The sequence below is a fragment of the Gastrolobium bilobum genome, unplaced genomic scaffold (assembly GCF_033153095.1).
Source record: "Gastrolobium bilobum isolate Gb01-03AN ecotype WA unplaced genomic scaffold, APGP_CSIRO_Gbil_v1 utg46394, whole genome shotgun sequence".
NCBI classification, from domain to species: Eukaryota; Viridiplantae; Streptophyta; class Magnoliopsida; order Fabales; family Fabaceae; genus Gastrolobium; species Gastrolobium bilobum.
Genome location: NW_026895545.1, coordinates 130,713 through 150,953, shown reverse-complemented (window position 1 = coordinate 150,953; position 20,241 = coordinate 130,713). Strand labels below are relative to the sequence as shown.

Below are 20,241 nucleotides of genomic sequence, written 5' to 3'. Positions count from 1 at the left end.
AAAATGATCGGAAGAGGTTGAATGAGAATTTATATCAAAAATAATAATATGGCAAGGAAAAATCAATAATAATAATAATAATAATATAATGGTATCTTAGTCACCTGCTTCACACGCAACTAGAAGTAGTAGTAGCAACTTTAGGACATCCCAACTGAGATGTTGGAAGAAGGAGACACTCCTCACTTTTCATACCCAAAACACAACCAAGCATTTCACACTTTTCCCACACACTATCACTCTTTCATTCTTCTCTCTCTCTCTCTTTTATTCTTCTTCGTCTCTCAGTTTCATTTCCAAATAATATGCTTTCCCTTGTAAGAGTTCACAAGAATCTTGAAGCTTTTTGCTCTTAGCTTCACAAGCAGCTTGCTTTTCTTTTTTTTTCTTTCTTTTTTTGTCTTTTATCCTGTTGGGGTGTTTGTATTGTTTTCTGGGCTAGTGTAGTTTTCCACGAATTAGCTCAAGTTTCCAGCGAAATTCTCAAGTGGGTTTCTATTTTATTATTATTATTATTATTGGGGTATCATGGATCTGGTTGGATCTTCTACTCCTGAGTCAAACAATGTTCAAGTCAACTCCAAAGTTTCGTTTTTTATGGTGTGATTAAGCTGCTGAATCAGTTGGAAATGGTGGGGCAGTTTTAGGTAGAAAAGGGTTAGGCTATAAAATATGAAGCGGAAAGTGATTCAGCAGAAATCTCAGCACAAATGGAAGAAGAAGCTTTTAGCTTTGATTTTCGTGGTAGTTTGTTTTGGAAGCTTGTTGTTTATGCAGACACGGTACACTCATGTTGTGGGGTTGGTTTCATTGCAACACCAATTCGTTTCTCAATCTCAGGTTCAGGATCCCAAGATTGCGTTTCTTTTCATTGCACGGAACAGGCTTCCTTTACAAATGGTTTGGGATGCATTCTTTCGGGTACATTTTTTTTTTTTCTCCTTTTCTTCTTTTAATTATTATTGATCTCTATGTCTTTTTGTGTGTGGACTTTGTAATTAGTAGGGTGCAACAATTGTGGTTAGTTACAACTTTTAATGATTAATCAGAGCCTATAAGTTTTTAATTTTTTTTTTTGTTTTTTTTTCCTATTTAGAACTTTTAAATGTAAAGTAAAATAACTCAATCTATATTGGGATACTAAAGACAAGTGTCTTATCTAGAACATTGAATTTTGTAAGAGCAGTAATTTTTACCTCGCTTGTCATAAAAACCATGTTTCCATAACTACTTAAAATTGATGCTAATAACTCTGGCTAAATTAGTTGTTAGAGTTGTTCCCTGATCTCTCTTTGTTAAGAACCATTTCAACCCAAAACCTTAAGGCATTGGGTGAGACTAAGTTAATTATTTTATATCTCTCTGACACACCCCCTCATGCAAGAGCCCTTTCAGCTTGAAGCGTAGATATGTCACAAGTCCATTTTTGGTCTGCCTTGTGCTGCACAAGCCCATTTTTTGGTCTGCATTGTGCTTTTCTTAATTTCACCTGAAAGTGAGGATCAAACTCGTGACCTTGTGGTCACTAAAGCTCTGTACCATGTTAAGAACCATTTCAACCCAAAACCTTAAGGTATTGGGTGAGGCTAAGTTAATTATTTTATATCTCTCTAACACTCTTTTTCTCTGCATCCAGTGGGAAAGGCATTCATATGTGTAAGTGTTCATAATGGATGAATACTTGTAGATATTGCCATTTATGTTTTTGAAAAGTCATGGGCAATAAACATATTATTAATTCTTTGTAATTTCATAGAATGCTTTTTGTTTACTTCTGAGGTGCAGTAATGCTTATAGAAACATTTGCGCTGTTATTTCAGGGTGGCAATAGCAAATTCTCAATTTTTGTTCACTCAAGGCCTGGCTTTGTGTTCACCAAGGCAACAACGAAATCAACATATTTTTTGAATCGTCAAGTTAATGATAGCATACAGGTTACTCTTCTTTCTTTGATTTCAACAAAATCTGTTTTTGTTTATCATCCATGTACCATTTGGTCTCTTATGTGGTGTTCAAATTTATGAGTTGCTACACTTTACTTCATGTGCTTACCCATTGCTTAAGATTTAGTTACATTCCTTTTGTGGATACAAGCCTGCCAACTATGAAATTTCATAATCCATGTTCTATGTGGGGTCCATAGGGAATTGTACTTTACCTTTGTTGATCAAATTTTTGCCTATGCGTTTATTCATCACATAGAAAACATGGAAATTAATAGAGTTACTGGAAAATTGCTGTTTTCTCCAAGGTCCGCTCAGATAAAAATAAGTAATCGTTCCTTTTCTCTTCTCTCTACAGTAGCTTTAACTCAAGGATGAATTCAATGATGATTCAAATTTAAAGGATTTATTGGTAATGTGCATTTCTTCTATTTTGCTCATGAGTCTCTGAAGCAAATTTTATCAAGAGGGCTGAGTGAATACCCTAGTTAATACACGATTTCATACAAAAACGTGAAAAAGCTTTAACTCTTTTACTAGGATAGAATGAAATACCCTAGTTATATTATGATGGTGTACCTGTTCAGAACTTTAAATTATTTCAGATAGAGAATTGGTGACTAAGATGTCTGATAATAATTTTCCTGCAAGTTATAAGTAGTTGAACTTAGAGTTCTAAATTTCAAAGATTGACTACCCGTATTCTGTAATTGCAATTCAGTGCACGTGCATCTTTTGTAAATTTATGAATTTAGGAAACATGCTGGCTCACAGTAGAGTCCTAAAAGACTTCCTTTTCTCTTTGTAAGAGTTTTTGTCCTTGTGTCATTTAGTTTTGTATTGAATATTACAGGTTCGATGTTGCATTTTATTTGGCTGATCTCTATGTTTCTCTTGAAGAGCATTGTGAATTATTGGTTGATTAATTATCTAAAAACGATTAAAAAGAGCTCCTTATCACAAACTTTCTTGTCATTAATAAAAATCCAGGCTATTTCCTGCTTGCAATTGTTTGTCTAAAAGTGAACTTTGAATTATTTAATTCAATTTTACCATATTGTTCGAAATGTGTCAGAAAATAGTTGTTACTAAGCTGTAATCCCGCCTTGTACTGTCTGTAAGCTTCATGATATTTAGCCCTTGTGATCTATTTCCAGGTAGATTGGGGAGAAGCAAGCATGATAGAGGCTGAGCGCATTTTACTTAGGCACGCGCTTAGTGATCCTTTAAATGATCGTTTTGTTTTCCTCTCAGATAGGTGAGGGTTTAATTTTGTTAACCGCTTTAAACTTTTAATCCTTATACTTTTGCCTATAACTTTCTGGACATAAACTATAAGTTATATACAGTTTTCAAAGTATGATTTCCTTTTGATTGTACATCAGTTTGCTTAATTATTTGATAGAAGAAAGGGCATTGATATCTCTAATCCTGAGCCTAGCACCTCACTTTATTTCAGTTGATTGATCTCTTTTCAGCTGTGTACCTCTATACAACTTCAGCTATACATATGACTACATCATGTCAACACCAACTAGTTTCGTTGACAGGTGAGGACACATGCATTTTGCTTTAGCACAATTGTCTGTAGTACTACCTTTTTTTTCTTATCATTTGATGACTTGAAATTTCAAATTTGAAAAATGCACCACTAACTTCAATTAGTCACATTACTGACAACAGATATTTTTTGTGAAACTATAATTCCTCACATATGCATTGTTGCTACATGACTAGAAATTAAGTTAATCCAACCTAAAATGATGCTGACAGATACATCTTACGCTATCAAAACATAGCCAGATATTATGTGTCTCCATTTTCCAAGGAACCTCCTTGCCTGCACTTGTTGTGGCAATCCATGATTCCATGGCATGGAAGCTATGGATAACCTCCTTGCCTGTGGATGCCATAGGGTTTTTTATCTACTTGTGATGGGATCTCCATGACTGGGCCTGCCATGATATTTCCTTGGAGATTAGAAAACAAAACAATTAGATCAAACATATATTACTCAAATAGAAATTTTGGGGGGATTAAATTTTGAAGAGTTCTAGACCTAGAATGCTTAGCTTCAAAGTAAAAGAAGAAGAATAAGAAAATGAAAAATAAGGGAAGGAGGAGGAGAAAAGGATGGATGTCTGATGGAGGGGGAGGGGAAGTGAGGCGGAATGAGAGAAGAGTAAGTTGCATATTCATTCATGCTACTGTTAATTGATTGTATGTTATCATTCTTATTTTTTCTAATTTAGTTGTTATGAGTTTTTCTTTAATGTACATGTGTAGTTATTTATTCATTTGCCAACAATTTAATTGTTATGATTTTGGCAATAAAATATGAGCAGCTTTGCTGACACAAAAGAAGGCCGTTACAATCCAAAAATGAATCCTGTTATTCCTGTCTATAACTGGAGGAAAGGATCTCAGGTAAAGGTCTAATGTAGTGCTTAGTTTACTGAAGTTCATTCTGAACTTAAAAAACACGGCATGCATTGCCAACGAATACCATCTTATTCCTATCTATTCATGTATTCTCCTGCAGTGGGCTGTTCTGACCAGAAAGCATGCCAAGGTTGTAGTGGAGGATGAAACTGTCTTTCCTTTGTTTCAAAAATATTGCAAGGTAATGGTGACATTGTTCATTGATAGTCTGTCTTTTATGATTGGTGTCACAAGTATCATATAAACATATTCTTAATCTCTCTCTGAATTTTCCTTTAAAATGTTGGACTATATACAAAGAAAGTTGTAATGGTACATCAATGAGGTGATGACTTTAGAAAATGTGCCAAATTTGTCATGAAAGTTGTTGGGAGTATTTCTTTCTATCTTTGTTCTTTCTTTCTTCATCCATGAAGTTTTCCATGCATTCGTTGCCGTTACATGTTATATAATCATAGCTGGGTAGGATTTAAGCTGTAACTTTTTGGGTATTTTTTAAGTCAATCATCTTTTCTTGTCTCCTTCATGCTGACAACCTCATTCTTTTCATCTCCATTTCTCTTACTCACGGATTTAATAATGCAGAAAAAGCCGCTACCAGAATTTTGGAGGGATCATCCCATTGTAAGTGTTCTATATGCGTAAAAAAATTCTTAAAGATGTCCTCTTTATACAATTTTAGCTTCAATAAATCATTTTTATCTGAAATCATATCTTCTTCCATAAAATGTCAGGAAATAATTCAATATTTGATTGTGAACTGATATGTGATATCAATTAGGTTCTTGCAAACTATATGAACAGATGAAGTAACGATTTTTAAATATAATTCCTTCCTTCATGCAGCCTGCTGACACGTCTAAGATCCATAACTGTATACCAGATGAACACTATGTTCAGACATTATTGGCTGTAAGGATCATTTCCTTTTCTTCCTTCAGACTCTATGTTTGTGTATGTGTCATAAACTGGCTTTGTTTGTACCATAGAGAGAGATCCTGCATATGTTGTTATGATTCGCCGGTTAACAATTAAATCAATCCTATCTCCTCACCCTGTGTTAACCACGCTTTTGACTGAACAATTTGTTATGGCATAATTTATCATGCTAAAAATAAAAATTGACATGAAGAAGAAAGTATGTTTTCTATGCTTTTCTTTGGTCCGGTATTTGCACGATTTGGGTGGCACCAATATGAAACTCAAATAAAAAATGTCTGTCACTGTTAATAGGATGGTTACTGGATGTTTCAAATATTAAAATGATTACACTATTGCATTTCTTTGAAGTTAAATGAACATGAAAAAAAGATGTCTAAAGAAGTTGAAGCAATTTTTGTCACATCTACTTTAAACTTTGTGAGGAGGCTTCTTTAACTTTACAAATATTTTAATGCAATCACCATGTTAGTTTTAATTTACATTTTTGAGTGTTTTCCTTCCCAAATCTAGCAACAAAATCTTGAAGCAGAACTCACACGGAGATCATTGACACATACTTCCTGGGATATTTCCAACTCCAAGGATCGTGAGCGCCGGGGATGGCATCCAGTGACTTACAAGTTTTCAGATGCTACGCCAATGCTTGTAAAATTTATAAAGGTTTGATCTTTACTGCACTGCTACTGCAAAATCACTCTTTTGAATCACCTTTCATTCTTTTTTTACTTTCACCCCCCCCCCCCCCCCCCAAACAAAAAAACAAAACAGAAGCATATAGGGGTTGATATTGTTAGGTTATCAACTATTTGACTTTAAACATTGACTGCCTTTGCAGTTTAAGAAATTCTGGATGTTTTTATCTCAATAAATAATGTTTTGTTGGAAGGATACTGCAGGTGTTAATAGTAGGAAACCCTAATTGAGCCTAAAGGAATTCAAACAATTAACTAAATCACCTACTACATACCAGCATATTCACATACTTAAAAAGAACAAAGTATGAAATATTTGTCATTGTACATATAGCAAAGTAATTCTGTGATCCCCATCCTGATAAAATCCGAATTCAACTGGGGGAAATACATCTTAATTTATGATTCCTATCAGCCAACTAATGAAGCCAATACCTTAAAAAAAGAAATCAGGTTATCATGTATATCCAATCCACAGTAGCAATAGACCCCAAAATATTCAAGTAACTGGACAATTATCAATAGTCACAGACTCACAGTTATGTAAAAGAGCTGAAGATGCAATAAAATTCAAAAGTTTTAGCTAGCCAAAAAGAAAGTGCTGAACAAGAGAAGGACAAATTTACTTATCAATGAACTATACTAAGACAACTAATATATAGAGATGATGGACTCTTCAACATAATTGAGTCGCTTTAGGACAAGCATATAAAGTTTATGTCTTCTACTTTTATGAAAGAAAATATGTGTTGATATGATGATTGGTTTGCAGGAAATAGATAATATTTATTACGAGACTGAATACCGAAGAGAGTGGTGCAGAAGCAAGGGTAAACCATCAACTTGCTTCCTTTTTGCAAGAAAATTTACTCGACCTGCTGCTTTACGGCTTCTTAACATGGTAAGTAAGTTCATCTATCACAGGGTTTTTCTTGAAAAGCTTTCAAATAGTTTGAGAGGAAACTAACTGTGGTGTTTTTGAATTTCTTCTATTTGAGTAGTACAAGTCTAGCTTGTTAATTATTTTCTTCTTTTCTGTTGGACAGTCTGTTCTGGGAGATTCCAGTTAAGAGAACAAAATGCTTATTATCAGTCTGATACAAGCAGAAAATATACTTGGTAAAGAAAAAGAGAGGGAGAAAAGAGAATAAAGTGAAAGCAGTTGAAGATTATTGACGACCATACTGATATGTATAATGAATTGTATATTTAGAAAGTTGAAAGAGTGCCTATGGTGTATGTGTATTAAATTCTTTTCAGAATAAGATTTACAACTGTTGGTAAATCATGAAAGACAGTTTCCTTATAATAAAAATGAAGACAATAATTGAGTGATGGAGATATACCAGCATGAACATTGTCTGTTGTAGCCTTGTAGGCAAACTCACAACACATGGTTGTGACTTGTGTGTCAACCATGTGCTGTCTTTGTACACAACTTTTCAGGTTTTTTGACCAAGTAAATGCTTTTAATACAAAAAGAATACTTTTTCACTTCATTTTTCACGAGATATTTCAAATTAATGCAGTCAATTTCGCACATTAACCGTATGGTAATGTTTGGTTCAAGAGTTTTCCCTGTCTCCTAGCGAAGTGCAGAAGGTATTCTTAATTCCCCACGTTTGATTCACCGATGTGATGAATTTTACCCATCAATGCCACTTGCCTATCAATCCACAATTGCATGTGAAAATCAACAAAATCACTGCTTCAGAAAGCATCTTGGAAGGTGGTATTTGTGAGAAACCGGCTAAGTTATTCGAGTGGTACAAAAGGGTGACAACATTACCCCTAACACGTGAGCTGTTGGAACAATTGGTTGTAATAAAATAGGGTTATTTTTATAAGGATAATTTTGTAATTTCATTAAGTTTTTCCATCAGTATTTTATCTTCAACCAAACACACATTCAGAAATTTCATTCAATTTTTCTGATAAAATTTTGCTCAACCAAACAACTTTTTTAAAACTTTCTTATCTAACTCACTTTCTCTGCAGATTCTTAACATTTACATTTTTCTAGTAAAAAAAAAATTTACCTCAACCAAACACCTACTATAGGACAAATCCATGCGGTCAATATGCACGATTGGCCGTATTAATTTGGAATAACTCAACTTTTCAACTAGGGGTAAAAGCAAAATGGACTTTGGGTTCATTAGGATAAATCCATTGAATGGAGTTCTTTTTGCATCACAAAACTATGATTTAGCATAATCATCAACACTGAGCCATACTTTATTTAGTGAGATGTCAAGATAAAAATAAATGAATGATAAGTGTTTTTATATGGGCTTTATTAGAAGTCTAACTAACAAAGCTCCAATCTCCTGAATCAAGATTCAATACTTGATTTGAATTGCACTACAGCCCAAGATTCTCTTTTGAGTTCCTGTTTGGGGACCCAGAAGCTTCATTTGCACTTTGGAGAAATGCAAGGTGATGGACCCCAGTCATTACTATTAGGTGTCAACAATCTTTAAAATACTGGAAGCTTCTGTGATCTTTGAATTGGGTCAATAGGTAATTAACAACTCTCCAATATTTTAGTTGGTCACCGACCATGAATTAAAGCCAACCCTTACCCTATATTATAAGGGGCTTAGTTTTATCCAGTTCTAGGAGAAATTTTTTGTCTCTCTTGTAGAGACAAATTCATGTGAGCCCCACAATTTTTTTTATTTAAAAAAAGGGATAGACTCATTTTTTGATGAATGTGCAAGAGAATTTTTCTTTCTCTCCATAAACCAGGAGAGTTATATTTAGAGGTGGCAAAGTGGGCGATTGGTGGTCTCACCCCGCCTCCCCACTTTGCCATCAATCTGTTAAAAGTTGAGCTAGCTCGTCTCGTCCCACTTTTGAAAGTGGATTTGAAAAACTCGACCCATCTCGCTTAGTTTGGTGGGTTGGCTTGTCAGCTCGAGCCTATTTTACACTGACCCATTTCGGCCCGCATATGCTCGTCATCAACTCATCAAAAAATGAGTCTGTCCTGCTTTTGAAATGGGTTGAAAAACTCAGCTCGTCCTGTCCCATTTAGCGGGTGGACAGGTTGGTCCGCCGAGCCGAGCTCGTTTTCTCGATTCCAGTTATATTTTTCATATTATAAAATGGTTTAATGTTTCTCATGTTATCGAAGATAAATTTTTATCTACACATACATAAAAATATATGGAATTCATATGAGATTATGTGAAAAGAAAAGAAAAGAAATATGAGTTCTATATATTTTTAAATATATGTAATAGATAAATTTATTTCTTGTAAGATGAAAAACATTAAACCTATTATAAAATGTATATGGGTGCATATAGTAAAGGCTATTTTGTTAGTTAACTGCTTCAACAATCCATGACACGTTACTCCGTTACCGTATAGAGTGAAAGAAAAGGAACACGCTATTAAAGGCTTTAACTGCCAATTGTTATTGTTATTATTATTAATTTATTATCTCTTCAACATCAAGCTTCAACCACTACTTTCTTAGTCTCTAGGTTATTTAACCTTTTCTCACCGACACTTTCAATAGTTAATTACCCATATCTGTTTATCTTTGTCAAATTCAATATAGAAACAATAGAATGCCATGTGCACTTATGTGCATGCACCATTAGTCCTTTATTCTAATCCCATTTAGCCTTGACTTTTGACTCATCGACTGTTCTCAACGTACCCTAACCGTTACTAACCGACCTCTCATTCTCAAGCCACGTGCCTTTTTTTGTTTTTTGTTTAAGAAAATTTAGATGATGGAAAGTTATTCTATTTCAAAATCTATTATCACAAATTATAACAAAAAAAAAACTTACAATAAAACGACCACAAAATTTTAGTTGATTATAGAATCCATATCCTAATTAATGAAAATAAAAACATAAAAAATCCTATCAATATATGCTTTGATACTTATTTCAATAATTCCATGCTAATTATGTTAATAAAGAATATGTTCAATTTATTTAATACAATTAATATAGGAGTATATTATACTTACTGCTATTTTAACTTTACTACTCAATTACCTGATTAGTTACCGTTTGATCAATTTGAAGTTGACGATAATTATTTTATTTTATTTTATTTTTTAACAGTGATTTTAAATTGATCAAACGATAACCAATCAGATAGTGAAAATAATAAGACTAAAATAGTAGTAAATATAACCATCCCCATTAATATAATGTTTCTTTCAAATAATAAAAATTTAAAAAAGTAACATTCTTCCTGAAAACCTAGAATAATCCTTGTCCAAAGAATTGATACTCTTCGTAATAAGTACATGTAATTCCTGTATATGCTAATATGTGAATATAATTATGTTACTACAAATACAAATATATTATATTACTAAAGACATTACGAGATGATAATATAATTATGCATATTGTTAGATGTATTTTTTTTTTAAATGTGAAATATAAATTAAATCTCAATAGCTACTGTTTAATGTATTTTTTTTAGGAAGGTTATACTTACAACCATATTTTAACACCGTTGATTTTCCCCAATTAACGGTTATGATTTTCGCAAATTAAAATCATTAATTAATTATTAATTCACAAAAAATGATAACCGTTGATTGACGAAAATCAACGGTGTTAAGATATGGTTGTAAAGAAAAAAAATTGTAAGTATAACCTTCCTTTTTTTTTATCTTTTTAATATACCGACTCTAATTATCTATTTAAGACAAGATATTCCTTTAATATACTTATAAACTTTAACTCTTTAAGTCAGTTATGAGATTAATTCTGAATTAGAATTTAATCACATCACAGCTATAATTTTTCGTCCTTTCCCAAAAATATATTTGACAAAAAGCGAATCCAAATTTTATTTCAACTCCACTCAACTTATATTATCAATTTTGCTACATTAATTGGGATAATGAAGTATTTTTAGCATCCAATTTTCTTACTTCGCAAACCTAACTTCTAGATTAGTCCACGCCTCACTTATATTTGAGTGTTTTATACTAAAGCAACAATTACGCATACAAAGTGTCGGTATGCCGGGTCCACAATATTTACATGTGGCGGTGGCTGGTGCAGTCTTCTCCCGTGATTTTGCCAAGAATTTAGCGTCTAATAAAAATAAAATAAAAAGAAAAGAAAGTTCTAACCTGACCACACAAAAGTAGGGAAAGCAACAATAAACTGGGCAGTTTGGTATGACTTTTTTTTTTAGGATTTTCGAAAAATTGAATTTTTTTAATTTTTTTGATATTATCATCAACAGAATGTAAAAATTATATTTTTAAAAATTAAGATTTTCGGATAAAAAAAATTTCTCCTCATCGAAACACCCCGAAAAACAATAAGACCCTACTAGGTAATGAATTAAAGGCTAGTAATTGTTGGAGGCCCACTAATAGCAAGAAAAAAGAAAAAATTGTCAAAAAGGAAAAGACCACTCTGATTCTGCATTTATTAAAGATTATTATTATTATTATTATAATAATTAGTGAAAAAAATATTTCTTCAATCACGGAAAATAAAGTTATCTTCAGTGAGCTCAAAACAACGTCGTTTTGGGTTATAAGATTAAAAAATTATAATAAAAAAACTAATATAACCATGTAATATATTAGAATTTAGCGTCTAATAAAATTAGAGGTAGGATATTCTTACTACCACTTTTTTCTACTACCACTCCACTACCACTTTAATCACCATTGGATTCAAAAGTTATTTTTTGTTCTCTCTCTTCATTCAACTTTTCCTCTAATCCAATAGTAATTAGGGTGGTAGTGAAGTGGTAGTAAAAAAATAGGTAGTAAGAATATCCTAACTCATAAAATTAAAATAAAAAGAAAAGAAAGTTCTAACCTGATCACACAAAAGTAGGGAAAGCAACAATAAAATATTAAAGAAAAATAATAAGACCCTACTAGGTTTAGAGGCTAGTAATTGTTGGAGGCCCACTAATAGCAAGAAAAAAGAAAAAATTGTCAAAAAGGAAAAGACCACTCTGATTCTGCATTTATTAAAGATTATTATTATTATTATTATTATAATAATTAATGAGAAAAATATTTCTTCCGAAAGTTATTTTCAGTAAGCTCAAAATAACGTCGTTTTAAATTTTAAGATTAAAAAATTATAATAAAAATTAATATAATTCTGCAATATATTAAAATTATAAAATATCTTGATTTCTGCTCTAAAATGACATCGTTTTAGATTTACTGAATTGACTGGAGAAATTCTTTACCCTAATTATTATTAGTAAATCCTCGTTTTTTCTCTTATGAATCCTTCTATCCCTAGTGTCCAGGATAATTATACTAGAAAAGGAAAAAATTTCTCCGATTAAATTCCCAAAATATAAATTAGAAAGAACAATTAATAATTAAACGATAAAATAGAACTTGATATGACATATTATCTTCAGAATATTCGTAATAAGATTACCGAATAAAAGTTATTACTTAAACTAGGTCAAAAGTGTATCCCAAATTCAAAACATATCCATCGTGAAAAAGAAAAGCAAAAATCAACGAAGAAAATATATCACAACTTTATACCACACAAATTTTGCTTTTCCCCATACCCCATATTAGGTATATAAGTGTTTTTAGTAACAAATAGGAATGCAAGTCAATTGATGTTGATTTTTTTAAAAAAAAAATATTTAAAGTAAAATTAGAATAAGCCTCCAACAAATTAAAAGGGTCACACAATATCATTTATTATTTTAATGTTATTTAATTTAATAAATTTAATTAAAAAATTTATTTTAATGTTAATTTCAGATTCAATGTTAATTTAATATGAATTTGGTCAATTAAATTAATTTAGTGCTCCGTACTAAATATTTATTTGAATAAAAATAATTTACTCCAATAAATGCTATCAATTTTAATAAAAAATTAACAAGTTAATATTTACTTAAGTAAATACGATCAACTTTGATAAAAATAAAATAAATTGATATTTTTTTAAATTAAAGGGACAGCTCATCTATCAGCCGAATATAATCTTTTTATTTTAATCGCCTCCAATTAATTTATTCTTCTTTTTGGAAAAGTAAAGATCTAAATTCGGATTCTAAAATCAAGATGTTACCCATTGAGATAATAAACACATCGCTTTTACTTTCTTGCAAATGTCGGTTAACTATATTTTTAATTCAGACATCTTTAGTATCTTTTATTTTTTATTTTTAAATTTACACAGCAATGTGTGGTTTCCATAAAAAAGCAGTGTGGGGATTTGAGAAACCGGCCAAACTTGAAACATCAAACATCCCCCCTTACGGTCAAAAGGACCACATTTGGATTATTCTAATCTTAAACAGCAAATTTATTTCATGATCTTATAATAGTAACTATAGTAATAGTTGGTAGATGAATGAATTTATTAAGTATGTTGACAGGGTTTGATCTCTGATTATGTATATGTATATGGAAATTTTTTTTGTTAATAGAGGTAAAATTTATTTCGGTAATTTCTATACTTCAAAAGAATTAATATTTAACTGTTGACTGAGAAATACTTTGAGAAAATTAAAAAAAAAAATTAGTACATGATAAAAAAACTCTCAACCATATATGTATAAATTTTTATAGAAAAAATATGTATTTTTTTAAAGGATATAAAGTTGTGTCCTATACTTCAAAAGGATTAATATTTAACTGTTAGCTGAGAAATACTTTGAGAAAATTAAAAAAAAAATTATTACATGATAAAAAAATTCTCAACCATATATGTATAATTTTTTATAGAAAAAGTGTGTATCATTTTAAAGGATATAGAGTTGTGTCATTTTAAGTGAAAGAAAAAGATAAATCATGACACATCTTTTCTCCAATTTTTATTCATATAAACCTAAAGTTAATGGTGAAATATTTTAATAATATTATTTGTAAAGAACTTTGAGATACACCATCCTAAAAGCTAGCTCAAAGAATGAGAGTGTCCAAGGCCTTATAAAGGGCACATTAATTGAACATACAATCAATGTGGGACTATATATCTCAACATTATTCTCTAAACATGTTATAAATTCTTTTAAAATGATATCAACCAATATTCTCAGACGCAAAGCACCACATCTTCTCTTTTAAGATAAAAAAGAGAAAAAGAGATGCCTCGATTCTTCCATTATTGTGGCACTAAAATTAGTATCAACGAGAACATTTATGTCATGTACATAACACAAACAAATTAAAAAAATTCAACAAATAAAAATTTCAAAACCAACCTTCACCTCACTCACCTTCTATAAATACCATGTTTGCATTGTTGATTTGGCAAAACAAAAACACAAAGTTTTGAGTCACCAATTCAACACCAAATTCAAAGCAAACACTTAATTACTTCCCTTTAGTCTCTTCATATTCTGATTTTGAATATGGCTCCCAATTCCATCACCAAACACATCAACAACAACACCTTCAACATTGTTACTTCAAAACTACAAGTCAACGACCACATCGTTCTCTCCGAAGTGCCCAACAACATCACCACCACCACCCCATGTTCCACCACCACCACCAACGGCTGTTTCCTCGGCTTCGAAGCCCAAAACCATCAAAGCCGCCACGTGGCACCCTTAGGCAAGCTCAAGAACACAAACTTCATGAGCATCTTCAGGTTCAAGGTATGGTGGACAACTCACTGGGTCGGGTCAAACGGGTCGGATCTAGAAACCGAGACCCAATTCCTAATGCTGGATAACAACCCCAACACGGGTCGACCCTACGTTCTCTTTCTTCCCATCATAGAGGGTTCGTTCCGCGCGTCGTTACAACCGGGACAAAACGACAACATCGAAGTCTGCGTTGAGAGCGGGTCAAGCAAAGTAACAGGATCAAAATACGACGCTGTCGTTTACATACATGCGGGAAACAACCCTTTCACGCTGGTTAAGGAAGCGAGTAAGGTTGTGAGGGCTCATTTAGGAACATTCAATCTGTTAGAAGAGAAAACACCACCTGGGATTGTCGACAAGTTTGGATGGTGTACATGGGATGCATTCTACCTTACGGTGCACCCTCGTGGTATATACGAAGGTAATAATAAATATTACTTCAACCCATAATTACTGAATTTTTGGTAGTGATATTTTTTTTTTACTGAAAATGGGAAAAACATTTATGGGTAAGTTACTAAAATAAATATCAATTTTTTTTTGAAAATGTTGAGTTAATTTTATTGACGTCGTGTGTTAATTTTTCAATCATGTGAAAAAAAACAATTTTATCCCTTCTATGATAATTTTCCTCAACTATTTTACATAGAAAGTAAATGATGAAAAAAAATAATTTCTCAGCCATATTTTTATTTTAACTTTTATCAAACACCAAAGATAGATAAATAATTTTCTTACCTTATTTTTTTAGAATTTTTTTTTTTCCACCTCTTATCAACACTCTTACAGAGCGTTTGGTACGCGTCATTTCCCAAGATTTCTAGGAAACTGAATTTTTTTAAAAATTTTAAATTATTGAATATTATTATAAATTGAACGTAAAAATCATATTTTTAAAAATTGAGATTTTCAGACAAATTTTTTTTTCTCTCTACCAAACGCCCCCTTAAGGTATTGTATTAGATGACGATATTAATTATTTTATATAATTTTTTATGACCTTGTGTGACAAATAAGCTTACTTTAATCAAAATTTTAAGGCGTTGGACGATGTTATATTAATTATGGGTTTTTTTTTTTGTAATTACTGCAAATAAGTTATTTGTAGTAAGCTCAATACGACGTCGTTTTGAGATAAAAATCATAATATTTTTGTAATTTTAATTTATTTCAGAGTTATTATAGTCTTTATAATTATAATTTTTTAATACTTTAATCCGAAAACGACGTCTCGTTTTCAGAGTAAATGCTGATAATTTATCTGTCTTAATTGTAAAAATATTTTTCTGATTAATTATTATTATTTTTTATTTCTGTGACAGGTGTGAAGGGTCTAGTTAACGGTGGTTGTCCACCGGGGTTTGTTTTAATCGACGACGGGTGGCAGTCTATCAGCCATGATGCGGATCCAATAACGAAAGAAGGAATGAACCACACTATTGCTGGTGAACAAATGCCATGTAGGCTCATAAACTATAAAGAGAATTATAAGTTCAAAGATTATGTGTATGAGAAGAATAAGGAGAAGAAGGAGAAGGGTTTGGGTGGGTTTGTGAAGGAGTTGAAGGAAGAGTTTGAGAGTGTGGAGTATGTTTATGTTTGGCATGCTTTGTGTGGTTATTGGGGTGGGATAAGGCCTGGTGTTAATGGCTTGCCGGAATCCGTCGTGGAGAGGCCCAAGTTGTCGCCGGGATTGGAAACAACCATGGAGGATCTTGCTGTTGATAAGATTGTTAATAATGGGGTAGGGCTTGTTCCACCTCACTTGGTTGATCAAATGTATGAAGGGCTTCATTCTCATTTGGAACTTGCTGGGATTGATGGGGTCAAGGTTGATGTCATCCATGTAAGTTCTTCTTTTTATAATTCCTAAGCCTCACTTTTTTATTTTTTATTTTCATTTGAACTCCATTTAATGAATTAATTTAGACATTTTTGTGGGGTACGTACGTGTCACAAGGAAAGGCACAAAAATGACGCGTTGCGTGTATCTTATATTGGAGAAAACTTTTTTTTAATGTTTCTTGTGGATATGTTTATAATTTAAAATGACATAATTTTATGTAATTTTAAATAAAATAACGGTTTTATTTTTCTCATAACACACAAAAAAAGTGAGTGGGACCCATTAAAAAAGAGAGAGCGAAAACAAAAAAGTGAATCTACCCACTTTTTTGTGTGTTGCAGGAGACAATTTATCTCATGTAACATGAGAAAAATAAAACCCATAAAATAATATATTTTACATATTTATTAATTTTTTGCGTTCTTTATTTTAATGGGAAATATTTTTTTTATGTTGTAGGAAAATAATTAACTCATGTTATAAAAATAAAATTATAAGGGGAACCCACAAGTAAGAGGAGAGAAAAAAAAAGAGTGGTGGAATCCACAATTCTTTTGTGTGTGTAGGAAAATTGTTTCTCTTATGTAAAGTGAGATAAATATAACCCTATTTTAATCTCAGTATTTATGTACGTAATTTTGGACTATTCGCTGTTGGTGTTTTTTCTCAAAGGGAGAGTATCATAATGGACTTTTGTTTACATTTCTAATTTCTATTAGTTAGTTATCTTTGATTTTATTTTATTTTTTTGGTTGATGTGTTTTCTTTATATGTATTGCTTGAAAAACAGTTGCTGGAGATGGTGTGTGAGAAATACGGGGGCCGAGTAGATTTGGCGAAGGCGTATTACAAGGCGCTCACAGCTTCGGTGAGAAAACATTTCAAAGGCAATGGTGTCATTGCCAGCATGGAACATTGCAATGATTTCATGTTGCTTGGAACTGAAGCTATATCGCTTGGTCGTGTTGGTATGTGATGTGCCTTTATCGTTACTAGCTACTAACTATAGTATTAATGAACAACATTTGTATAATATTTTCATCTTAATTAATGAACAACATAACATATAAGTACATTGAGTTATACTTACTATCATTTTAATCTTATTATTTTTGTTACTTCATTGGTTACAGTTAGATCAATTTGAAATCAACGACAGTTAATTTTTTTCATTTTTTAACTGTTGATTTCAAATTGATCCAACAATAATCAATCAGGTAATAAAAGTAGTAAGGCTAAAATGATAGTAAGTATAACCGCCACCTAATTTTTTTTATTTGGAAATGAATTCATTTGATTTATGTCTTGGATTGAAACAGGGGATGATTTCTGGTGCAGTGACCCTTATGGTGATCCAAATGGTACATTTTGGTTACAAGGGTGTCACATGGTGCATTGTGCATACAACAGCTTGTGGATGGGCAATTTCATTCACCCAGATTGGGACATGTTCCAATCTACACACCCTTGTGCTGCCTTTCATGCAGCTTCTCGAGCCATATCTGGTGGCCCTATTTACATCAGTGACACAGTTGGTAATCACAACTTTGAATTGCTCAAGACTTTGGTCTTGCCTGATGGTTCCATCCTAAGATGTGAGCACTATGCACTTCCAACCCGAGATTGTCTCTTTGCTTACCCTCTCCATGATGGCAAAACAATGCTCAAAATATGGAACCTTAACAAGGTCAATTTTCCCTCTTCATATCTTATAAATTGAATTAATTGATTTTTTTTTTCAATTATATGATTTTGTATATCTATGGGATTTTCAAGCATTATTTATGCAAGAAATCAAGAGTTGTTAGTCTAGTGGCGACTCAGATAGATACCGGGATTGATATGCCTAAAGGGCAATGAGTTTAATTCCTGAGAGTTGTAACTCCTGAAAAGGGTGGAGAGGCTCAAACCTGAAATTGGATTAACACCAGTTGGTATCTAAAAAAAAGAAAGGCAATTGAACTTCTACTAAGGGCTCGTTCGTATTGCCTTTTCAAGGAAGTCCTTTTTATTACTTCTTTATTTTAAAAAGTACTTTCTATAAAAATTACAGCTATTTAGATTTTTTAAAAAATATTTGATTTTTGAAAAATATATTTGGCTTTTGACTTCTGCTTTTTTTAAAAGTTAAAATTTTTAGCTTCCGAAAAAAGTAAGTTTTTGACTTTTTTTATGACTTCTGCTTTTTTTAGAAGCAGACATCCAAACAGACTTTTCTCGAGAAGTGCTTTTTTTTTAAAAAAAGAGAGCAGTTTTTGAAGGAAAAAAAAAGCACATCCAAACGGGCTCTAAGTTACTTTCAAATATATGATTCTATAATGATTAAAGAAATTTACATTACCAATATTGTCAAATATTATTGATATTAACAATGTTATGATTTGGATTTTTGTTACAGTATAGTGGAGTTCTTGGGGTGTTTAACTGTCAAGGAGGAGGTTGGTTCCCTGAGGTTAGGTCCAACAAATGTGCTGCTGAGTCTTCTCATGTGGTTTCAACCAAGTACAATCCCAAAGATATTGAATGGAACAGTGGCAAGAACCCAATTTCTATTGAAGGAGTGCAAGTTTTTGCCTTGTATTTCAGCCAAGCTAAGAAGCTTGTCCTTTCATCACCATCTGATAGTGAAGAAATTTCCTTGGAACCATTCAATTTTGAGCTTATAACTATTTCCCCTGTGACTTTGTTGCCAAACAAGTCCTTGCAATTTGCTCCTATTGGTTTGGTGAATATGCTGAATACTGGTGGAGCAATCCAATCCTTGGATTTTGATGAGGCTCAAAATTTGGTTGAAGTTGGAGTAAGAGGCATTGGGGAGATGAGGGTCTTTGCCTCAGAGAAACCAAGCACTTGTAGAATTGATGGGAAAGAAATTGATTTTGAATATGAAGGGTCAATGGTCATTATTCAAGTGCCATGGCCTAGTTCTTCAAAATTATCCTCTGTTCAGTATATATTCTGAGCATAGCATTGGCTATCATTTTTTTTTTCTTTTGTCCTTAGTGAATTGTGTTGAAAGGGGTATTTTTAAGCCACTAGCATTCGTCTAGTGGTGAGGTATTTGGATAAATTGTATTAGGTTATGTGTTCAATTTTCACTTGTATAAAAAAAAGAGGGGCATTTTTATCCCTTATTTATATGTTCGATAACTTTGTTTTCCGGTTTTATTTAAGGGAAAAATGTTTCTGCAATTACTGCAGATAAGTTATCTGCATTTATTTTCAAAACGACGTCGTTTTAGTATTGAAATCTTAAAAAATTATAAATATAAAGACTATTATAACTCTGAAATAAATTAAAATTACAAAAACTCCATGATTTCCGTCCCAAAACGACGTCGTATTGGGCTTATTGCAGAAAAAACGAACCCTTTATTTAAAGGATTTGTTCTTTGTCCAATTAATGTCATTTTTTTTTTCCTTTTCGGTTGAAAGTCGTTTTAGATACATGTAAGAAACATATCATTCATTGTATCTATTTGGCTAAGCTTTTTTTTTTAATCCGTTTGATACCAAAATCATTGCCTAATTCTTTTGTTACCAACATTTATGCCTCCTCCCTCTCCATTCCTTACCACTTAGTTGTCTTTCAAACTAATCTTCATACTCATCATAATGACTCGCTATGATTGTCTATGTGATTAGTTTAAAAGAAGTTTAATTGGGATCTAATATTATCCGTGCTTACTGAAAATAAGTATTAGAAATTAATGAATTAACTATGTGAAAGTAATACACTTTTCATCTATTAAAACAGAGAAATGTCTAGGCCTAACCTTTT

General features: G+C 32.1%; 2 protein-coding genes across 2 annotated transcripts; both read left to right on the top strand.

The window, feature by feature from the left end:
• The first annotated feature begins 150 nt into the window (after positions 1 to 150).
• LOC133315904 (glycosyltransferase BC10) lies at positions 151 to 7,459 on the top strand. The gene is made up of 11 exons (XM_061517590.1): positions 151 to 921; positions 1,821 to 1,934; positions 3,101 to 3,201; positions 3,422 to 3,493; positions 4,289 to 4,370; positions 4,486 to 4,566; positions 4,971 to 5,009; positions 5,232 to 5,297; positions 5,838 to 5,987; positions 6,792 to 6,920; positions 7,066 to 7,459. Exons 1-11 carry the CDS (start codon positions 673 to 675, stop codon positions 7,087 to 7,089), a joined length of 1,107 nt encoding a protein of 368 aa, XP_061373574.1. The 5' UTR covers positions 151 to 672; the 3' UTR covers positions 7,090 to 7,459.
• Positions 7,460 to 14,287: 6,828 nt separating this feature from the next.
• Positions 14,288 to 19,600, top strand: LOC133315818 (galactinol--sucrose galactosyltransferase). The gene is made up of 5 exons (XM_061517489.1): positions 14,288 to 15,035; positions 15,937 to 16,460; positions 17,251 to 17,428; positions 17,780 to 18,147; positions 18,859 to 19,600. The coding sequence occupies exons 1-5, from the start codon at positions 14,375 to 14,377 to the stop codon at positions 19,420 to 19,422; spliced, it is 2,295 nt and encodes a 764-aa protein (XP_061373473.1). The 5' UTR covers positions 14,288 to 14,374; the 3' UTR covers positions 19,423 to 19,600.
• The last annotated feature ends 641 nt before the right edge of the window (positions 19,601 to 20,241 follow it).